A 19,485-nucleotide genomic window follows, 5' to 3' on the forward strand; every position below is an offset into this window, starting at 1 on the left:
TTTGCAGACTGGAACATACAAACTCATCTTCAGAGATGTGTTCTGAAGAGACACTGAGGCTTCCGCCTCAGGGTTAGCCCAACCCCAGCACACAGGTACCCATAGGCAGGCTAGTGCTAGGCAACAGGGCAGCCTCTGGGACACTTCCCTGGGGTGTGCATCTACATGCCAACTTGTGGGCCACAGAGAGTTGGCAAGTGGCTGTAACTGCTGGCTTAGTTTGAAAGATTGCGTCATATTTACTAAGTTGTCAGAGTCATGGCTTTGGAGTTAGACCCTGGGGATCAAATTCCAACTTGGCTACAACTTTTTTGTCTGGAATCAATCAACCTCTCTGCCTACTCTCCTCATTTTCTAAAAAGCAGGTAATAATGCCTACCTTACTGTGTTGTCAAAGCATAAAATTAAAAAAAAAAAAAGTTTGTAAGAAGCCTAATGTCATACCTGGCACAAAGTAAGTGCTTCATGAATAGTAATTGTTGTTGTTAGCATTGTTTATTCTGGAAGATAGGTGTCTGGAGGTCCCTGGTTCATACCCTTAAGATGATGTTTCAAGCTGGGCACAGGGTGCATGACTGTAATTCCAGCAGTTTGGAAGGCTCTGGCAGGAGCACCAGTTCAAAGCCAGTCTCAGCAACTTAGCAAGGCCCTAAGCAACTCAGCAAGACCCTGTCTCTAATAAAATACAAAAAAGGGGCTGGGGATGTGGCTCAGTGGTTAAGTGGTTAAGATTAAAGTGGGTTTAATCCCTGGTTTAAAAAAAAAAAAAAGAAGATGCTTCAAGCTTCAAGATCTGGGATCTCGTTAAAATGAAGATTCCAATTCTGCAGGTGGGGTAAGGAGGGAGAGGAGAGAGCTGAGATTCTGCATTTCTAGCAAGCTTTCAGGTGTTGCTGATGCTGCTAGTTCCAGGACCAGACTTCTCATTGCAAGGAAGATTCCTGGGCACGTCAGGCCAGGCCAGGGAGAGGAGTGTCCTCCTCCCTCCTCTCTCAGTGCTCCCTCCTGATGCCCTCTGGGGCAAGGTCATCAGAACACTCCCTGCTATATTAACAAGTACTTCAGAAAAACTGGTGCAAGCGGGAGCTTCCCACCAGGTTTTATGGTTTCCTTGCCCATGGAGCATCCCAGTGATTGCATTCATTTTGGGATAAGGAGGAGATTCAGAAATCTAGGAGGAGGAGGAGGGAACTTGTCCCTGACCTTGAGGAGTCCTCGTCTGATGGGAGATGGTCCAGACACCCCTCACTCCTTTGAGCACCTGCTGCAAAGCCACGTGGAGGCTTTCTAAGCAATACAGGGTATAGGCAGATGCATCTCTGGTTTCCTCCTTTGAGAGCCAGAAGGCTGTGCATAGTGAGATCAGAGCCCGTAAGGCCGGGGTACTGGCCCAGGGCAGCCCAGGTTAAAGGCATGTTCCTTCAAGGCCAGCTCTCTCTTACTGGAACCCCCTGTCAAATGCTGCTTCCAGGCCTTGGGACCTAATAACCATGACAGTTTTTAAAAGTGGGAACATGTGCTCCAAGAGGGACTGAGAGACTTGGCTGACATTTTTTGTGGGAGTCGGGTGTGGTTTAAAGAGAGACACCCGAATCTGTGCTTCTTGACTGCTTTGCTGCAAATCTTCTCACCTTCACCCCTGAATTAAAACCCCATGGGAATATAAACCAATCCCAAAACTCCAAAGGCTGAATGTTCTCTCTGATATGCAGATGCTAACACAATAAGGGGGTGGGGGAGGGAGGTGGGGGTGGGATAGAAGTACTTTGGATTAGCCAAAGGGGAATGAAAGGCAGTGAGGGGAGTGGGGCTAGGAAGGACAGTGAAATGACTCAGACATTGCTTTCCTATGTTCTTATGTGAATACATGACCAGTGACACTCCACATCATGTACCACCACAAGAATGGGAAGTCACACTCCATGTATGTGTGACATGCCAAAATGCACTCTACTGCCATGTGTAACTAAAAAGAACAAATGAAAAATCAAAAAACAAAAACAACCATGGGTTCTGGCATTAGCAGAGGGAGCTATGCTTTTTACTTAAACCTCTGAGCACATGGTTCGGGTGCTCTCTGTTCAAGTCCGCCCTGAACAGCTTCCGGTCAAATGGCTTGCGGAGCTGCCTAGAGCGGGAGCTACTCCAGCTGCTTTTGCCCGAGCAGGCCGCAGTCTGGGGTGGAGAGAAACTTCTGGAGACTGTGGTTCTGCCCTTCACTTTCCCAAAGGCCTTGGCTAGGAAGCCCCTTCATTCCTTCTTTCCACATCTATAAAGCAAGGAGGAGCCAGGCCTAAAGCAGGGCTGCGGGGTGGGGCCCCTGAGGGGCATTGTGCAAAGAAAGGGCTTGCTTATTTATTGTTAATTGTAGTCAGAACTGTAACATAGTTTGCTGTTTTAACTTAAATGTTCAATTCACCGGGACTGATCACATTCACACTGTTGTGTAACCATCGACTGCATCTGCCTCCAAAAGGCTTCTCTTACAGAAATTCTATATTAAGCAATAACTCCCCATTCCTCTCCCTGCCTCACAACCTCTATTCTATTTTCTGTCCTGTGAACTTGTCAAGTCTAGATATTTCAGATAAACAAAATCATACAATATTTATCATTTTACATCTGGCTCTTTAGTTAGTGTAATGTTTTCAAAGTTCATCTGTCTTGTAGCATGTGTCCCAATGTCATTCCTTTTGAAGGCTGAATAATATTCTATTGTCTGAGTATACCACACTCTGCTTATTCCTTCATTCTTGATGGACACTCAAGTTATTTCTCTTGTTTATTAGTCAAAATATTTTATTTTTTGCACATCCCCTGGGGCTAGGCACTGGAGACACCCCAGGAAATAGCAAAGTCCCTGCACCCATCTGGCTCATAGTCTAGTGGAAAAACAGGCCAATAGCCAGGCAGTTATGACAGAGATGAGTGCCACCTTAAGGCCTGCGGGGACTCACAGAACATGTTGGATGTGGGCTTGGACTCACTGAGTTCTGGACCAGCTGCTAATTTTGTGGTATAGGGCCTCTTTTCTTGGGCCTCAACCTTCCCATCTGTACAGTGAATTTGAGGCTAACATCCTAGGGCCCTATGGCATTGAATCTTTAGCTATGGCATTTCTGTGTGTGTGTGTGTGTGTGTGTGTGTGTGTGTGTGTGTGTTGCTGGGAATGGAATGCAGGGCCCTGTGCATGCACATACTCTACCCCTGTGTTCTACCCCAAGCCCCAGGCCACGGGAATCAGAGGATTTCTGCTTTCTGCCTAAACTCCTGAGCACACTTGGGTAGAACTTGGTTTGGAGGGAGAGCTGCTCATGGCTGCAGAACCGAGTGCTGGGAGTGGGGGCTTGGGCGTTTGAGTATTTTCAGCTGGGTGCTTGGCAGGAGGGTGTCGATGCTGCCTCCCCCATCCACCCCTTCTTCAGCTGCCTGCCTGGCAAGGATGGGGCAGGGGAGTGGCCTCCCAGGTCAGAACTCCTGGCTAGTATGGAGCCGGGCAGGAGCAGCCAATTTGGGGCGGGGGGTGGGGGGAGTGGGGTTAGGATGATTTGGGGGGTGTCCGGGTCAGGAGTTTAAGCATGGGAAGTGGGATGGCAGAGGCAGGGACAGCCAGAAGGAATAAGTGGTGGCTGGGAGGAACCCACAGTCAGGGTGGAGACTTCCTGTCAAAACAGCCCCTTATCCTGGCGGGAGAGTGCATTCCTTTCCCCCAGGAGATAAGAAGGCCAGATTTCCCTTTCTCAGGGCTCCTCTGAGCTGAGTTGTGTAGAGGCCTGTGGGGGCTCTGAGGGGCTGGGCTGTGTGAGGCCTCCCTAGTCCCCTGCGCACACTCCCACCCTGCACACCACTGCTTGAGCTCCTGGCCCCACTCCAAGACCCCCTGCATCCCTGGGCAAGCCCCAACCCAGCACAAGGTTCAAATCCCCTTCACCTCTCATGCCTCAGTTTCTTGACCTGAAAAACAAACGACAACGACAACAACAACAAACACAGGTATTTTGTAGGGCTCTTGGGAATCTTGTACGAGCTGATTTGGAAAGAACCTTCAGGACAATATCTGGTATGATCTTTTTCAGCCTAAGTGGCCGTCATTATCCTCACCCCCAGAAGCCACCCGTTTCCTGGGGACTGGGTGAACCCTGGGTGTCTACCCAAGTCACTTTCTTTCTATGATAGACCTTTCTAGGCAGAAATCTCTCCTCAGTTCAACTTACTGATCTCAAGGCCATGGTCAGAGAGGGTCATCAAGCTTTTAAAATAGAGCTCACGCCAGCCCAGGAAGTTGTTTATTGGGCATTAGAAACCATTCTTCAGGAGGAAATGGCTCACCTTCCTCTCCATAAGTAAGAAGTCCTCTGCTCAAATAGAACCCCAGAGCTGCCTTCCTGGGGTGTACGGGTTGGCAGGAGCCCCTCCTGTTGCTGGACGCTTAGAGCTACTGCCCTCCCCAACCAAAGGGGCTAACCTGACATCCCCCTACCCTGGCTGTCCAGCACTGGGGGCTTTTCTAGTTGTTTGCTGACAGCCTACCCTCCCACAGGGTGGAGGCCTTCCCTAGGGCCAGGCGAGGCTCCAGGCTGCTCCTCCCTGGGCGGTCTGGGTGGAACTTCCAGGGCCTCTGGACAGGCCTGGCCCCACTTCACATTTCCCTGCTGGCCACTGCTGGAAGGCCAGCCCTCTGCGTATTTTCTCTTTGGGTGGGGGTTCAGGCCTGGAAACCCTGCTCACATCCTCTCCCCACCCTCTGTTTGGAAGACCGGAGTCACCAGGGCTGAAGTCAGAGAGGAGATTGTGGTCTGGTGGAAGCTCCAGCTGCCCAGAACTCTTCAGGGGCTTCTTCCAAACCTGCCTCGATTTCTTCTTCCTTTTCTCCAGACCATGGTCAGTACAGTCTAAATCAGTGCAACCCGATTCAGTTCCATTTCAAAACACTTGTATCAAACACCTGTAATTGTACCGGGATTATTATAACCCAGTTCAAGGGGAAAATCCAGCAAATTGGACTTGGTACTATCTGTACTCCACACTGGACTCTAAATCAGGGTCATTCTTCCACTTTTAACTTCCCCATGCCTTTTGAATAACTGACCGCCAACTCTGCACTACAGTTTTCTCAGTTGTTAAAATGGTCCAACAAACTAGACCGTAGGTGACTTTGCTCCCTTCTCTCTCTTTAATCTTTCATTATCTGCACTAATGGAAGACACTATAGATTTTGGTCATCTGAAACAGCAGAAAATGAAAACATGTAAGACCTTATGGCAGTGACTAATCATTTTTTCATTTATATATTGAAAATGTGGTTGTGAGCTTGTTTCACAGTTCTGGAATGAGAGGAGGGAAAGCAGACATGTTCTGGAATCTGGTTTGGGATTTTACTTTTGCCATTGGAAATCATTTGTGCTTTTGAATGATGTGTCCTGAGTCCTAAGAATGGGCATCTGATTAGGCAGCTCTCAGAAGTAGAAGGATTCTAGTTGAGCACATTGGCACACACCTGTAATCCCAGTGACTTGAAAGACTAAGGCAGGAGGATTGCAAATCTGAGGCCAGCTTGAGCAATTTAGGGAGCCTATATATATATAGATATATATAAATACTAAGAGCTAGAGGTATATCTCAGTGGTAGAGTTCAATCCCTAGTATTGCCAACAAAAAAGAAAAGAAAAGAAAAGAAAAAGAGAGAGAAGTAGAGGATTCTAAAAAACACCTATTACCCTGCCCCTGCGATATGATCTACTGTCTGGAGCTGGTATCACCTGGGAGCTCCTAAGGAATGCAGAATCCTGGGAGGAAAGGGAGCCCACTCTAAGTCTGTGGTGAGAACAGGGCCCCAACCCAGGGGTCCTAACTTCTGGTCTTGCCATGGATCTTGCCTTCCTCACAGAGATCTTCAGGGATCTTGTGCTGGGAAGAGATCACCATGCCCCATGCCCAGGGAGGAGGAGCATAGATGGGACTTCTCCCAAATCCACATTCATTGAACTCTATTTCTGCTGGGTTCCTTCCTGATAACCTCCGACTTCCTCGCCCTTTGCACCTCCAGGAACCGACACCAAAGCCCACAGAAAAAACTCCACCTGCGGGTCTTGGCAGATGGGGTTTGCAGGTTCAGTTGCCCTCTCTGTTCATCCTCGTCCTTCTAGGGTTGGGTAGTGTCTGAGTAAGTGTTGGCTGCTTGGGCCAAATTCCTGTGGGTGGCTTAAGTGACTTGATGGGCTCCTGGACACTCCCTTTCTTCCCCTTCTCCCTGATCCTGCTCTGTCAGCCAGTTCAGATGAGCCGCAGATCTGTTCCCCTGGGGCAGTAGCCCAGGGTGGTCCAGGTAGTACAAGATGCTGGCAGGCTCTCCTGGATTCCCATTCAGCTCCACCAGGAGGGGGGCCTCAGGAGGAGTCCGCGGGAGGCAGGCGCTTGGCCATTGTGGAAGGCCCCTTCTGTTCCAGGAGCCCACACGGTACTGTACTTCCTGCTCCTTTGAGGATCTGCAGCGAGCGCTCTGTGGCCTTCCCTTGCCCTGCCAGTGCCCCGCTCCCTCCCCTAAGGCGTTGTTTTGGTGCCTGTGTCCCTTCCCAGAACCTCGGCCTCTCCTTTCCTTTTCCTTGCATAGTTGCTCTTCCTGTGATCTCCCAGGCCCCACCCTCGCTTCGGTCTGGGCCAGGCCCCCTCCCTCCCTTCCTCTCTCCCGGCCCTTCCTCCACTCTTTCTATTCCTGGTTGGACCAGCCTCTCCCATTGTCTGTTCCCAGGAAAGGGCTGTCTGGCTGGTCACTGCTGGTCGTGGCGGGGTGGGTGGGAAGCCGAGGCCAGAAGAAAGCCAGTACTGCCGGAAGCCCCTGCCCTCCGCCCGCAGCCCACAGTGCCAGCATCATTTTTAGAAATCTTGCTTTCTAAGTTCGTCAATAGCAGCAACCCAACACCCACAACGGGGAGACTTCCTGACTGCTTCTACTAATTTCAGCAGCTTCCCCGCCCCCACGATGGGGAGGGTGGTGGGGTACGGTGTGGAGTCCACAGGTGCCGCAGGGAGTGTCCTAGCAGTCACTTAAGCAAGGTGGCCAGGTCTGCGAGCTTGGGCAGCCTGGGGACCTTTCTTATCCCTGCTAGAGCTACTCTTTGTCACCACTTGTGAGCAGAGCTGACTACCTTTGTCCAAAGTGGGGAGCTCCTGGAAGCCAAGGGTGATCCCCAAGAACTGCAGTCCACTGACAGCATCACAAGAAGCTGGAGGGACCTGAATCCTAGGAGGGAGAGGTCAAGTCTTCCTGCATGCAGGCCTTCAAGGCCTTCCTCTGCCTTTTCCTGCCTGGGTCTTGTGGTGATTTTCTCTCTCCCCCTGTTCTGCTTTTGTTCTGCCTAAAAGCACACAGCTCGAATGGGACCAGAGTATTTTTATTCTGTGGATACAGAAGCAGATGTTCAGGTCAAGCCCAGATACATTCACATTCAGCAGCTGCAGGTCCTGGGCATCCCAGGCCTTTCAGAACTGGAGGATGTCAGCTGACAGGACCCCAGCCCCGTGAGCTGGTTTTTCTAGCCAAGGAACCTAAAGATCCACTGAGGCAGAGATACTTTGAGGTCAAGAAACAAGCTTTAGCTGGGCGCAGTGGCATGTGCCTGTTATCCCAGCTACTCAGGAGGCCGAGACAAAAGAGTGGCAAGCTTGAGGTCAATCTGGACAATTTAGTGAGACCCTCTCAAAATTATTTTTTTAAAAAGGAGCTGGGGGCATAACTTAGTGGTAGAGTTTGCCTATCATATATGAGACTCTGAGTTCAAGCCCCAGTACTGGGAAGAGAAAAAGAAAAAAAAAAAAAAGGAACAAGTTTTAGAATTCCTGGGGAAACAACTCTGCAATGAATTATAGACCATATGGAGGTGGAAAGCTTTAAATTCAGACAGACCTGGAGTCCAGGGGAGGCTGTGTGTCCTCCCAGCCATACAAGCCCCAACCCATTACACACTCTTGAGTCTGTGGCATTCTACAGGATAGGGCTCTGCTTACCCTAAAATTGTCTGCTCCCCAGATGGAGCAAAGGGAGAGGCCCTGAGCTCTGGGGGCATTTCCAGAGGCTGAAGGGGAACCTGTCTGGCATCCCTCTCTCTCTAAAGGAGGTGAGTGCCAGGGCCTAGGGTTCATCTCCTGGAGAGAAACGCCTGGTCTTCAGCCCAGGCAGAGGCAGTGGGTGAAGCACAGGCAGGTCTGACTCTGTAACCTTGTAGGAATCTTCCCCTTCCTGAGTCTTGGTTTCTGACCTTTTCAATCTTGCTGGGTAATTATGAAGATTAAGGTGGTGATGTCAGAACTTGGTGCCCAGCGACTGGCCCACAGGAAGTGTTCCATAGATGACTGTGCAGCTTTATTTTCAAAAGCAAGATTGCCTTGGGATGTCCTTGGGGGTACCTGTACAATCTCTGTGCCCAAGGGCTCCTCATTGCCTGGTGGGACTACAGTATGAAGGATGTCTGGCTACGTCACTCCTGGGGCTGCCGCCCACTCTGAGGTGGGGCACATTGGCAGCCAGGGCTTGGGAAGTTGTAGATGCATACAGGGCCTGTCAGGACAGTCTCAGGTAGAAAGAGTCCCTGGAGGAACTGTGTCGCACCCGGAAGCTTCAGAAATCTAGATTGTGTGCCAAAGGTGTGTAGATGGGGACGGGGACCACAGCTTTCAGACTCTCAAAGGGGGCCACGATACAAATAAGTAGGAAACTTTGGTCTGGATGTCAGCAAGTCAGACATTCAGAGCCGTTGTGGGAGGCCATGGCCAGTGTGTGCCTCAGCCCTACACCCTGGCACTGGGGGTGACCCTCGCCCCATCCCTCAGCTGGCCACAGCCAGCCAATGAGAGCAGCAGAGCCTCTCCTGGACACATGCTCTGCCTGAGCTCCAGGTCTGGCGGGACTACCAGGCTCGGTGTGGGAGAGGGACTCAGCAGGTGGGATGGGGATCAGTAGGGCAGACCTCCATGGGGCTTGGCTCAGGACTGGGGGTCTTGAGGTGGAGTGGCCATGCGGTAGGTGAAGATCAAAAAGACCTGGGAAGATGAGGGCAGAGGAAGGAGGTCAGCTCAGGGGCTCCTTCTCATCCATGCCATGGGCGGGATGGGCCACCAGGTCCAATGCCCTGCCCCAGGAGACTTAGTCAAAACACTTACAAAATTGTCTCTCCAGGCACAGTTTCTGGTTTCAGGAGTTCCCCGCAGGGCTCCCCTCAAAACCTTATTCAGAGGCCTCAGACTGTTATGGAGGTATGACTATATGGATGTGCTCCCTCTTTTTCTATTTTGTTTTTAATTTTATTTGTCCTTTCTTGCTTATCTTTTTCTCTCCTTCCTTCCTCCCTCCTTCCTTCTCTTCCTTCCTTTCTTCCCTCCTCCTCTTTCTTTCTTTCTTTCTTTCTTTCTTTCTTTCTTTCTTTCTTTCTTTCCCTCCCTCCCTCCCTTCCTTCCTTCCTTCCTTCCTTCCTTCCTTCCTTTCCAGGATTGAACTCACTGAGCCACATCTCCAGTCCCTTTTTTTTTTTTTTTCCTTTAATTTCAAGACAGGATCTCCATAAATTGCTGAGGCTGGCTTTGAACTCATGATCCTCCTGAATCAGCCTCCTGACCCGCTGGGATTAGAGGTGTGTGCCACCACACCTGGCCTATTGCTTATGTTTTTCTCATAAACCACCCAAATTATTCAGGGAGGCAGGGAGAGTACAAATTGAAAGGAAGGGGGAACCAAAGAAAGATAGTTCTGTTTCATACAGTTCCTGGAGACAGTGGCTTTCAGTTGTGGGGTCCCTTTTGTTTGTTTTCCTAAAAGAAGTTTTGTTTTGGTAATTATTTTTGATAACAAGTAATAACTTTAAAATGTGGAAATTTTGTAGAAATAAAATAAGAAAGAAAAAGAATTTCCTTTAGTTATTTGTATAATCACAGTATTTAAGTATGTTTCCTTCTAGACTTTTCTTATGTGTGTAAATTAAAACTTTTTTTTGTAACTGGTATTCAGTTTTCTTAATTAACCTATATGGAAGTGTGCTACATCAATGGCAGGATTTTCGCTAACATAGTAGAGTTTATCTCTGTGACTGGAGTTGATAGTACTCACTGCCATATACACTCAGATTTATCAAAGAATGTCCTATTTGCACAGTCAGGTCAAGTATTTTTAAAAAGCCATCTTGGGATGTAGCTCTGGTGGAGTGTACAATTAGTTTACTCCAGGCTATGGATATAATCCCTAGCACCAAAACAAAAACAAACAACAAAAAATACTAAAAAAAAAAATTGACCTACAAAGATAGATAGGACAGTTTTCTTTGCTACTAAAAATCTCTTTATAAACATCTAAAATACCTCAGTCTCCCATAGTCAGACAGTTAGACCCTTCTCCTATTTTACATTATCATAAGTAAAACACTGACAAATATCTTTGTCCATCGAGTTCAGAATTAAGATTATTTCCTAAGTAAGCATCAGAACTAGACTTGGATCCAGTTCAGAGGTTGGGCCAGCAGGAGTGAGTATGTGCTTGTGAGTGTGTCCCTGTATGTGCTTGTGTGTCCGTGTGTGTTTGTGAGTGTGTCAGTGTGAGTGTGTGCTTGTGAGTATGTCAGAGCTGCATTTCTTGGTGACCCTGCAAGAGAGGGAAATGGATGCAGGCCCTCTCCCCAACCCATCCTCTCAGCCTGCGGATCTTGTAGGAGGACTGGAGTAGAAAAGTTTCCCAGTGACACCTGGGTCTGAAATCCCTCTGAACCTTCAGGCTGAGCAGGTCAAAGCCCTGCGGCCTGTGGTGGGATACTCCCCTGCATCAAGGCCCCTGTGGGACTGCGGAGGTGAGTGGCGCCTGATGAAGTGTTTATGTGCTGCAGGCCGGCCTGCCTGCCCAGCTGCGCAGCCTCTGCTCAGATGCGCTTTCAGACCTAGCTGAGTCCCAGGACAGGCTGGGCTGGTTTTCTCCTCAGAAAGACTAGTCTGTGGGGTCAGCCAGCGGATAAGCTAAAGTTAACCTAGCTCTTATTGCATTTTGTTAATGAGGGGAGGACCAGCTGCGAAGATGCCAAACCATTCAGAAACGTTGGGATTTAATATGCCAGAGCGAATTCTGTATTCAGGCAAAAGAAAGCAATTGACAATGATTTTAAGTCCTGACTGGGCTCCCTCGGGTCCCTTGTGCTTCACTGAGCTTTCATTTTATTATTTTTTTGAAAATAGTTTTCCAGTGAAGTTATGACTTTTGGAAGCTGGGGGAAGCACAGGCGACCTCATTGGACTGGTCAGGGTCTCGGGAGCTCTCCTGGTGGAAGCTCAGGTCCAGTCAAGATCTGAATGGGTGGAGGACCAGGTTCATAGGAGGTTTTGTGACCAGGGCCCTCCGGTGACTGAAAATCCATCCTCTGTGATTGCAGGGGCTGAGGGAAAAGGAGCAGGAATTGCCTTTCTGGACTTCAGTCAATAGGAACAAACCAACTCGTTCTCAGAGATGAGATTCAAAGGCAGAGCTGAATATCCTGGGTGTTCCTGAGCCAAGATCACTTGACTTGTATCTTAAAATTCCAAAGCCCGCTAGCATATTCACAGAGGCTGTTCAAAGTGACCTCCTTTGACAAAGAAGCAAAGTGCCTGTAGGATTGAAGTCACTTGAAAAACTTTGTTAAGGTCAACGTGCAAACATATTTAAAACACTTTAAAGAATTCATGTTTGAGATGTTCCTGCTATAAAGTAGTCTCTGGGCAAGTCTAACAGAAAGCTTGGCAGTGAGATGTGCCATAAGCCGAGAGCTCTAAAGAGAAAGATTCTTTTTGATGTGCTGCCTATTGGCAACCTACCTACTGTGCACCGGGTGCAGCGCTGGGCTCGGGGGATGCCGAGGACTGGCTTTCTCACCTCTAGCCTTAGTACTAAGAGCGAGTGAGGGGGAGGATCCAGGGTGAGGTCATAAAGCAACATCTGAGCTGCACTTGACGAATGAACACAATAGTGACATTCACGGAGAAGGATCTGGAAGGCAGGGGACGTGGCCTGAGCAGAGGCATAGGATGATATGAGCGATGCTCCTGGGAGGAGGGACTATTAGGGACATGAAAAGGCAGAGAATGAGGGGATATGGTGGGCTGTTACCAGGTGACTGAGAGCTTGATATTCATCTTAAGGAATTTGGAGTTTGTGTAGCTCATAGTGACCTACAGGAGCTTTATGAGCAGGGAAGTAACTTGTAAGCATCAAGTGAATTTTTTTTCAATGAAAAGCAAACTCATAAATATATGTTCACTGAAAGATACTCCAGCTATAGTGAAGTCTATGAAGCAAGAGATGAAAATTCCTCCTCCCCAGAGATAACCACTGTTCTGATTTAGGATGTCACTGCACCCGTATCTACAGACATGAGTAGACCCTGGTGTTGGAAGGGAGGTGGATCTGTCAGACCTTCACTGCCTCCATCTGTTCCCCTCCTCCTCTTTCACTACCCTACTTAATACTTAAAGTTTATGTACAATACCACTGTAGCCAAGGGGTGTCTGCACTCTGCCTTGTCACTCGGCTCATTCTGTGTTCCTCTGTGTTATTTCAGAGCATGGTTTTGTTGGATACTCACCAGAACTTCTACAGAACAATACTCTGCCAGATTACAGCACCGGGGAGTCCTTTTTCTCTGTGTTTGGGGTGTTCTTCCCAGCAGCTACAGGTATTATAATTTGGGTTCCTTTTCATTCACACACCAGGGGTATATATTCTTGGTTCCCAAAATTCAGTGTCGTAACAGGCCTGCCTGTACATGCACTTAGGATGTATATCTGACTTTAGAGGTGGCATTAGCTTTGACTAAGAATCTATTATTTTAACAAAGCATTTACTTGTCCTAATTTCTGAAGGCCCCAGCCTCCTTACCCCTTATATTTATATATTGATCTCTTGGCTAAATTAACAGAAAGGACATATTTCTCTGAGGGCTGAGCAGGATGGATTCCTTTGTGATAGGCTCCCCTCCTCAACCTGGAAGGAGCGCATGCTTGGTTTAGAAACTCTCCCCACCCGCTTCTCTCCCGGTATGTCTTCTCCCAGGGGGTTTGGGTATAGGCCAGACCAGGGTCCCGTGGGCAGTGGATGAGTTTCTTTACCCTACTGTTCCCCGCTTTCCTGCTCTTCAGTGGCCCTGCAGCACCTTCTGAGGGAGGTCCCCGGAGACCTCTTACGCTGGTTCCTGGTCTGGGAGGCAGTAAGCTGACATTGACAAGGTGACCCACTGGAGACAGGTTCACTAGGGACTGGGCTTGTCCCCAGGGCACAGACTCAGCAGAGCAAGTCCCTCCTGGTCTAGGTAGTGTTGTGACCTGGAGCGGGCTGCTGTTGTCTCCTTGTCTTCCGCCATCTCTCTCTGCCTTCCTACGTATGCCACGTCCCTGCTCATTATCCTTTCCCCAGATAGGACAGGGGTAGAGAAAGAAGCAGCTACTTGAATATCTCAGGTGAAAAAGGGAGTATGAATGTAAAAAATGTGGAGAAACTGGAACCCTCACACACCACTCATAGGATGTAAAGTGGTGCTACCACTTTGGAAACCAGTGACAGTTTCTTAACAATTAGGCACACACCCTACATGCCACTCCTGCTTATGTACTACAGAGAACTGAGAGCCTGTGTTCATATAGAGACTGGTCTGTGAAAGTTCAAAGTAGTTCAATTCGTAATAGTCCCCAAATGGGAATAGCTTGAATACTTACCAACAGATGAACGGTTAGACAAATCTTGGTACAGCCATATAGCAAGACATTGCTCAACAGTAAAAAGGAATGAATCATTGACACACAAACGAATATAGAGTCCAGAACAATTATGCTGAGTGAAAGAAGTCAGATGCACCCCAAAAGCACCTAAAAAAAAATTAGATAATAAAATTCTAGAAAAATGCAAACTTTAGTGACAGCAAGCAAATCAGTAGGTACCTGGGAATGAGGTTTAGGAACAAGAGAGAAGAGTTATTAAGGGGCAGGAGGAAATTTCAGGGGACGAAAAATGTGTTCCTGATTAGATAATGGTTTCAAGGTATACCCATATGTCAAAGCTTTTCAAATTGTTATACTTAAAACATATGCACCTGCATAATGGTGCACGCCTATATTCCCAGCCACTCAGGAGTCTGAGGCAGGAGGATCACAAGTTCAAGGCCAGTCAGGGCAACCTAGCAAGACCCTATCTCAAAACAAAAAAAAAAAAAAGAAAAGGGTTGGAATGAAGTTTATTGGTAGAGCACCCGTGGGTTCAATCCCCAGTGCCACACACACAAAAAATCACGTATGCAGTGTATCGCATGTTAGTTATACCTCAATAAAGATGTAAAATGAAAAAGGAAATGACAACTTTGATCACCTTTCCTGAATTCCACTTCTCCCTTTAGCAACAGCCCCTTTCCTCCCCTTTTCATAGCCTGTCTCCCGTTTTCCTACCCCCTGCTCAACTCTTCCACTCTCTCCTTTTGGAATTTCAAGTCTGTCTCTCCAATGAGATGGGTCTTTCCAAAGTTGTCATTGACTTCCATGTTAGAATCTCCAGTGAGCATTTTTATAGAATTTTTAAAAATTTGGGGGCTGGGGAGATAGTTCAGTTGGTAGAGCGCTTACCACGCAAGCATAAGACCCTGGGTTTGATCCCCAGCATCGCGCAAAAAAAAAAAAAAAAAAAAAAAAAAAAATTTGTTCTAATTGCTTATACATGACAGTAGAATGCATTTTGGCACATTGTACACAAATGGAGCATAACTTCTCATTCCTTTGGCTGTACATGGTGATGAGTCACACCAGTAGGGTAATCATATGTATATAGTGTAATAATGTCTATCTCATTTTACCATCCTTCCCATCCCCACTGCCCCACCCCTCCCCTCAATCCCCTCTGCATAATCCAAAGTTCCTTTATTCTTCCCTACCTGCTACTCCCCACTATGGATCAGTATCCCCTTATCAGAGAGAACATTTGGCCTTTGGTTTTTGGGGATTAGCTTATTTCACTTAGCATGATATTCTCCAACTCCATCCATTTACCAACAAATGCTATAATTTCATTCTTCTTTAAGGCTGAGTAATATTCCATTGTGTATATGTACCACATTTTCTTTATCCATTCATCTGCTGAAGGACACCTAGGTTGGTTCCATAGTTTAGCTATCGTGAATTGAGCTGCTATAAACATTGATGTGGTTGTGTCACTGTAGTATGCTGATTTTAAGTCCTTTGGGTATAAACCAAGGAGTGGGATAGCTGGGTCAAATGGCAGTTACATTCCAAGTTTTCTGAGGAATTCCCATTCTGCTTTCCATAATGGTTGCACTAATCTGTAGTCCCACCAGCAATGTATGAGTGTACCTTTTTCTCCACATCCTCGCCAACACTTATTATTACTTGTATTCTTGATAATTGTTATTCTGACTAAGATTTGTAGATGAAATCTTAGAGTAGTTTTGAACTGCATTTCTCTAATTGCAAGAGATGATGAACATCCTTTCATATGTTGGTTGATCGATTGTATTTCTTCTTCTGTGAAGTGTCTGTTCAGTTCCTTAGCCCATTTACTGACTGGGTTATTTGTTTTTTGGTGTTAAGTTTTTTGAGTTCTTTATATATCCTGGAGATTAGCGCTCTATCTGATGTGCGTGTGGTAAAGATTTTCTCCCATTCTGTAGGCTCTCTCTTCACGTTATTGTTTCCTTTGCTGAGAAGAGGGCATTCTTGATTTCTTGCTTTATTTAAGCTCTGAGCAGCAATCTGCCTCTTCCTCCTTTCTCTTGCCTTACCTTTCCTACTCTACCACCTGTGTGAGCTCATCCTCTTCTGCCTACCCATTAAATAATGGAGTTCTTTAAGCTACTGAGAACCATTCTTTTCTTTTTCTACTGTTTTCCTTGGAATCTCATCCCTGCCCATTATTCAGTGATCAGCCCCAAAGCTGATGATTCCCTCATTCACAACTCGAGCATAGACTTCTCCTTGAAAGTTCCCATTATTTATTCATTACTTATTACGTGTGACATTATTCAGTTCTCATTATTTATTCATGTTCCCCTGATTTACTCATTATTTATTATATGTGACATCTTCTTTTGGGTATCTTGGACCCAAGAAGTTCAGAACCAAACCCATCCCACCTGCCTCCAAATGGCTCTTTACCTGGCTCTGCTCCTGGTCTTGGTGAATGGTGTCTCTCTGCAGTCATTGTTCATGAGAGCAAGGGGAGTTATTTGTGATTTTTCTCTCTTTCTCCCATTATTCTACAAGTTCTGTCAATTTTACCTCCTAAGTATCAGTGGATTCTCTCTTCTTCTCTTCATCTCTGCCATCTGACCAGTCTGGTCCAAGCTTCATTTCTCACTTGGATTGTTGCTTGATATTTCTTGTTCATGAAAATGAGCCTGAAATCAGGGCTCAATAGTGACAGATAGAATCCTGGTCTACAAACCCACATTTGCTGGAAATAGCGACTCTAAGCCTTTGTCCTGCCAGGATGACTTAAAACTAATTCCAGTGGTTCATGATCCCTCCTCCTGGCCCTGCCCTGCTTGCATCAATTCCAGGGTCTTGGGGTCTTACACAGCACCAGGGGATGTCGGGCTCTCTAGCTCTTCTCCATCTGTGTACAGAGCCAGGTCCTCCCATTGTTCTGTGTGCAGGGCCTTCAGGTTTAGGCTGCCTCTGCACCACTTTGGGGAAACAGACATCTGCTGACCTTGGAAGCCCTATGGTCTGGCAAGACCATCCTTTCTGAGGCTTTGCTGAATTCCCACCAGTGGTGCCAGGGGTTAGGTACCAAGTCCCCATTGCTCCAGAACCTGTGTGCTTCTGTTTCCCTGCCCAGGGACGGCTACATGGGAACCAGACTGATCGTCATACTGGGCCTCATGCAGAAAAGGGCCCATGCTTGGTCTACTGCTTTGCTGTTGCTATTTTTTTTTTTTTTTTTTTAATCACTTTTGAGCAAGGGATCCTGGAAATTTTTTGACTGAGCTCCATATACCACGCGGTAGTTCCTGTTCGTGTCCCCCATGCATTCCCAGCCATTTGCCTGGTTCTTGTCTACTTCTTCCATCCTTGAAAATCCCCTCAGAACCCAGGCTTTGGAGAAACAAATCAAAACACTGCAGATGGATTCTGACTCTTCTCTGTGGCGCATCTTCCTCAAGGCCGTCAAATCTAGGTCAGTTTCCTCTTGAATGGGCAGAAGAGGAAAGGGGGAAAGAGAAGGAAGGAGAAAAGTCCACATCTGACAGTATCTTCTAGCTCTTTTCCCCCTCCCTTCCCACACACTAGTCAAGCACATATTCACAGGACTCCCCTGGGGACGTTCCCTGGGGCCTGACAGGGAGTCCTGGCCAGGGGACGACTATGCCAGGTTAGCAGGGACAGGGGCTGTGTGACTTATTGGCTGGTCACGCTCCAGAGGCTGTTATCTCAGGGTGTCCTTGGGCACCCCAGGAGGGCCCTGATTTCCCTATAGTGTGCATGTCCTCCTTTGCCTCTGAAGGCCCCGAGTCCTGTTACAGGAAAGGATGCCTGATCTGAGTTTGGGACAGGGGTATCAAACCTCCTTTCCAACACTCCTTCCAGACAGGAATCAGCAGTGGCCTGAGGTTTGAGGAGGCCCCCAGCAGTCCAGAGTTGGAGCTAGATTAACATTTCTGACCAGCTAGTCCAGCAACTCTCTTTTGTGGTACTGGGGATAAAACCCAGGGCCTCATGCATGCCAGGCAAGCTGTCCACCCCTGAGCCACACCTCCAGCCCCTTCAACTTATTGCCTTTAAAACCCATATTCCTTCTTCTTCTTCTCTCTCTCTCTCTTTCTTTCTTTCTTTTTTTTTTCATACTAGAGATTGAACCCGGGACGTTTAGCCACTGAGTCACACCCCCAGCCCTTTCCATTTTACATTTAGAGACAGGGTCTTGCTAATTTGCTTAGGACCTCACTAAGTTACTAAGGTTGGCTTTGAACTTGCTGTCCTCCTGCCTCAGCCTCCTGAGTTGCTGGGATTATAGGCGTGTGCCACTACACCCCCCACAAACCCATATTCCTTATTGATAATCATACTCGAAACCTCACAGACACTGGAGATTCTGGTCCAGGGATGGATGCCTTTGTACTTCCTTTAAAAACAATAGCTACCTAAGAATAATAGTCAAGATTTATTTTTTTATGGTCTAAGTTATGAAAGTTTTATTTTATGATATTCCAAATATAAAATTATAATAGTTAATAGACTGTCAATTACATAGTCTTCTTTAGCTCACTCCTCTTAAGGGATGGGTTTTCCTGCCCTCCCGTTGCCCCTCAGCCGAGGCAGATTGAAGAATCACTGATCTGATCCTTCCTTTTACCAACCGGGGAAGGAGGGGCACAGAGCGGCTTATGAGGACTTGATAAAGGTCACTCAGCTAATAAGTGAGTGGAGTGGGGTCATCGTCCTGCTGTGGAGGTTGCCCACCCCTGGTTCTCTGTTTACCAGGACCCCAAATGCAAATATGGTAGGCAGGATGAATGATTTGTACCACTTGTTTCCCCTGGCAGATGTTTGGTTGAGCTATGAAAAGCATGGATGATTGGCAGTTTCCATGGTGATAGATTTGCCTAGGATTAGCTGTGAGTGAGTCATGGCTGGGGCTCCCTCCAACGCCATCCTCTTCTGGAACAAGAGAACCTCCAGGCTTTGGAGAGGAGTGAGGGGTTTTGAAGAACAAATACTTCTGCCCCCGCCACCCCTGGACATATGACTTAAGTTACTTCAGGCATTTTATCCCAAAGGCAGGCGACTTCCAAGGAGCAGCTGAAGATTAGGTGTTGGTGGCCCCTCTGGGTTGACGTAGCACATCCTCCTGTCCTCACTGCACTGCACTCTGCCACACCCTGTGGTGGCTTCAGGGGTTGGGGGTGGGACTTTGGCCTCGACTGCATTTGCTTTGTTTCTCAAAGCCCTCTCCTCTAAGCTACACCACCAAACTTTCCCTGGAAAACAGACGTCTCTCCCGACAGGATTTTCACAAACACACCCTGACAAATGCAGCCACTCCAGGGATCCAGGACTAGTCCATGGAGGAACTAGGAAATGGAAATTCACTGAGAAAAATACCAGTTGTGTGAAGTCACATAACCCTTGTCCCCAAATCCCAAACTCTTACTGGAAGGGATAAGAGTCTTTGGCCACAGGCAGCGCATGGGCCTGTGGTTGACCACACCCAACAAAAAAAACGTGGTGGGAAACCAACGGCTTTTACCCGAGCGTCCATAGCCACCTTCCTTGTCAAGAGCCCTGTGATTTCTGTGATGCCCTTTGACCTTTTAAGCCTGGCTCCCCTCCTACTCACATGTACACCCTGGGAAGCCTGCCAGGCACCTCAGATTGCTGTCTGTCTGCAGCATCCTCAGCCCAGATTGCCCCCTGCTCTGGGTCAGGTGCCCTGAGTCCACTCCCCTCCCGCTCCTGGCCATAGTGCTGACCCTTCTCTACTCCCCA

The 19,485-nt window shown here is 47.7% G+C and overlaps 1 protein-coding gene across 1 annotated transcript in view; it reads left to right on the plus strand.

The window, feature by feature from the left end:
* Positions 1–19,485, plus strand: part of Slc12a8 (solute carrier family 12 member 8) — a 137,754-nt gene that overhangs the window by 66,282 nt on the left and 51,987 nt on the right. Inside the window, exon 5 of the mRNA XM_047564956.1 lies at positions 12,564–12,677. Coding sequence (XP_047420912.1) covers positions 12,564–12,677 — 114 coding nt within the window. The remainder of the gene's footprint in view (positions 1–12,563; positions 12,678–19,485) is intronic.

The sequence above is a fragment of the Sciurus carolinensis genome, chromosome 9, assembly GCF_902686445.1.
Source record: "Sciurus carolinensis chromosome 9, mSciCar1.2, whole genome shotgun sequence".
Classification (NCBI taxonomy): domain Eukaryota; kingdom Metazoa; phylum Chordata; class Mammalia; order Rodentia; family Sciuridae; genus Sciurus; species Sciurus carolinensis.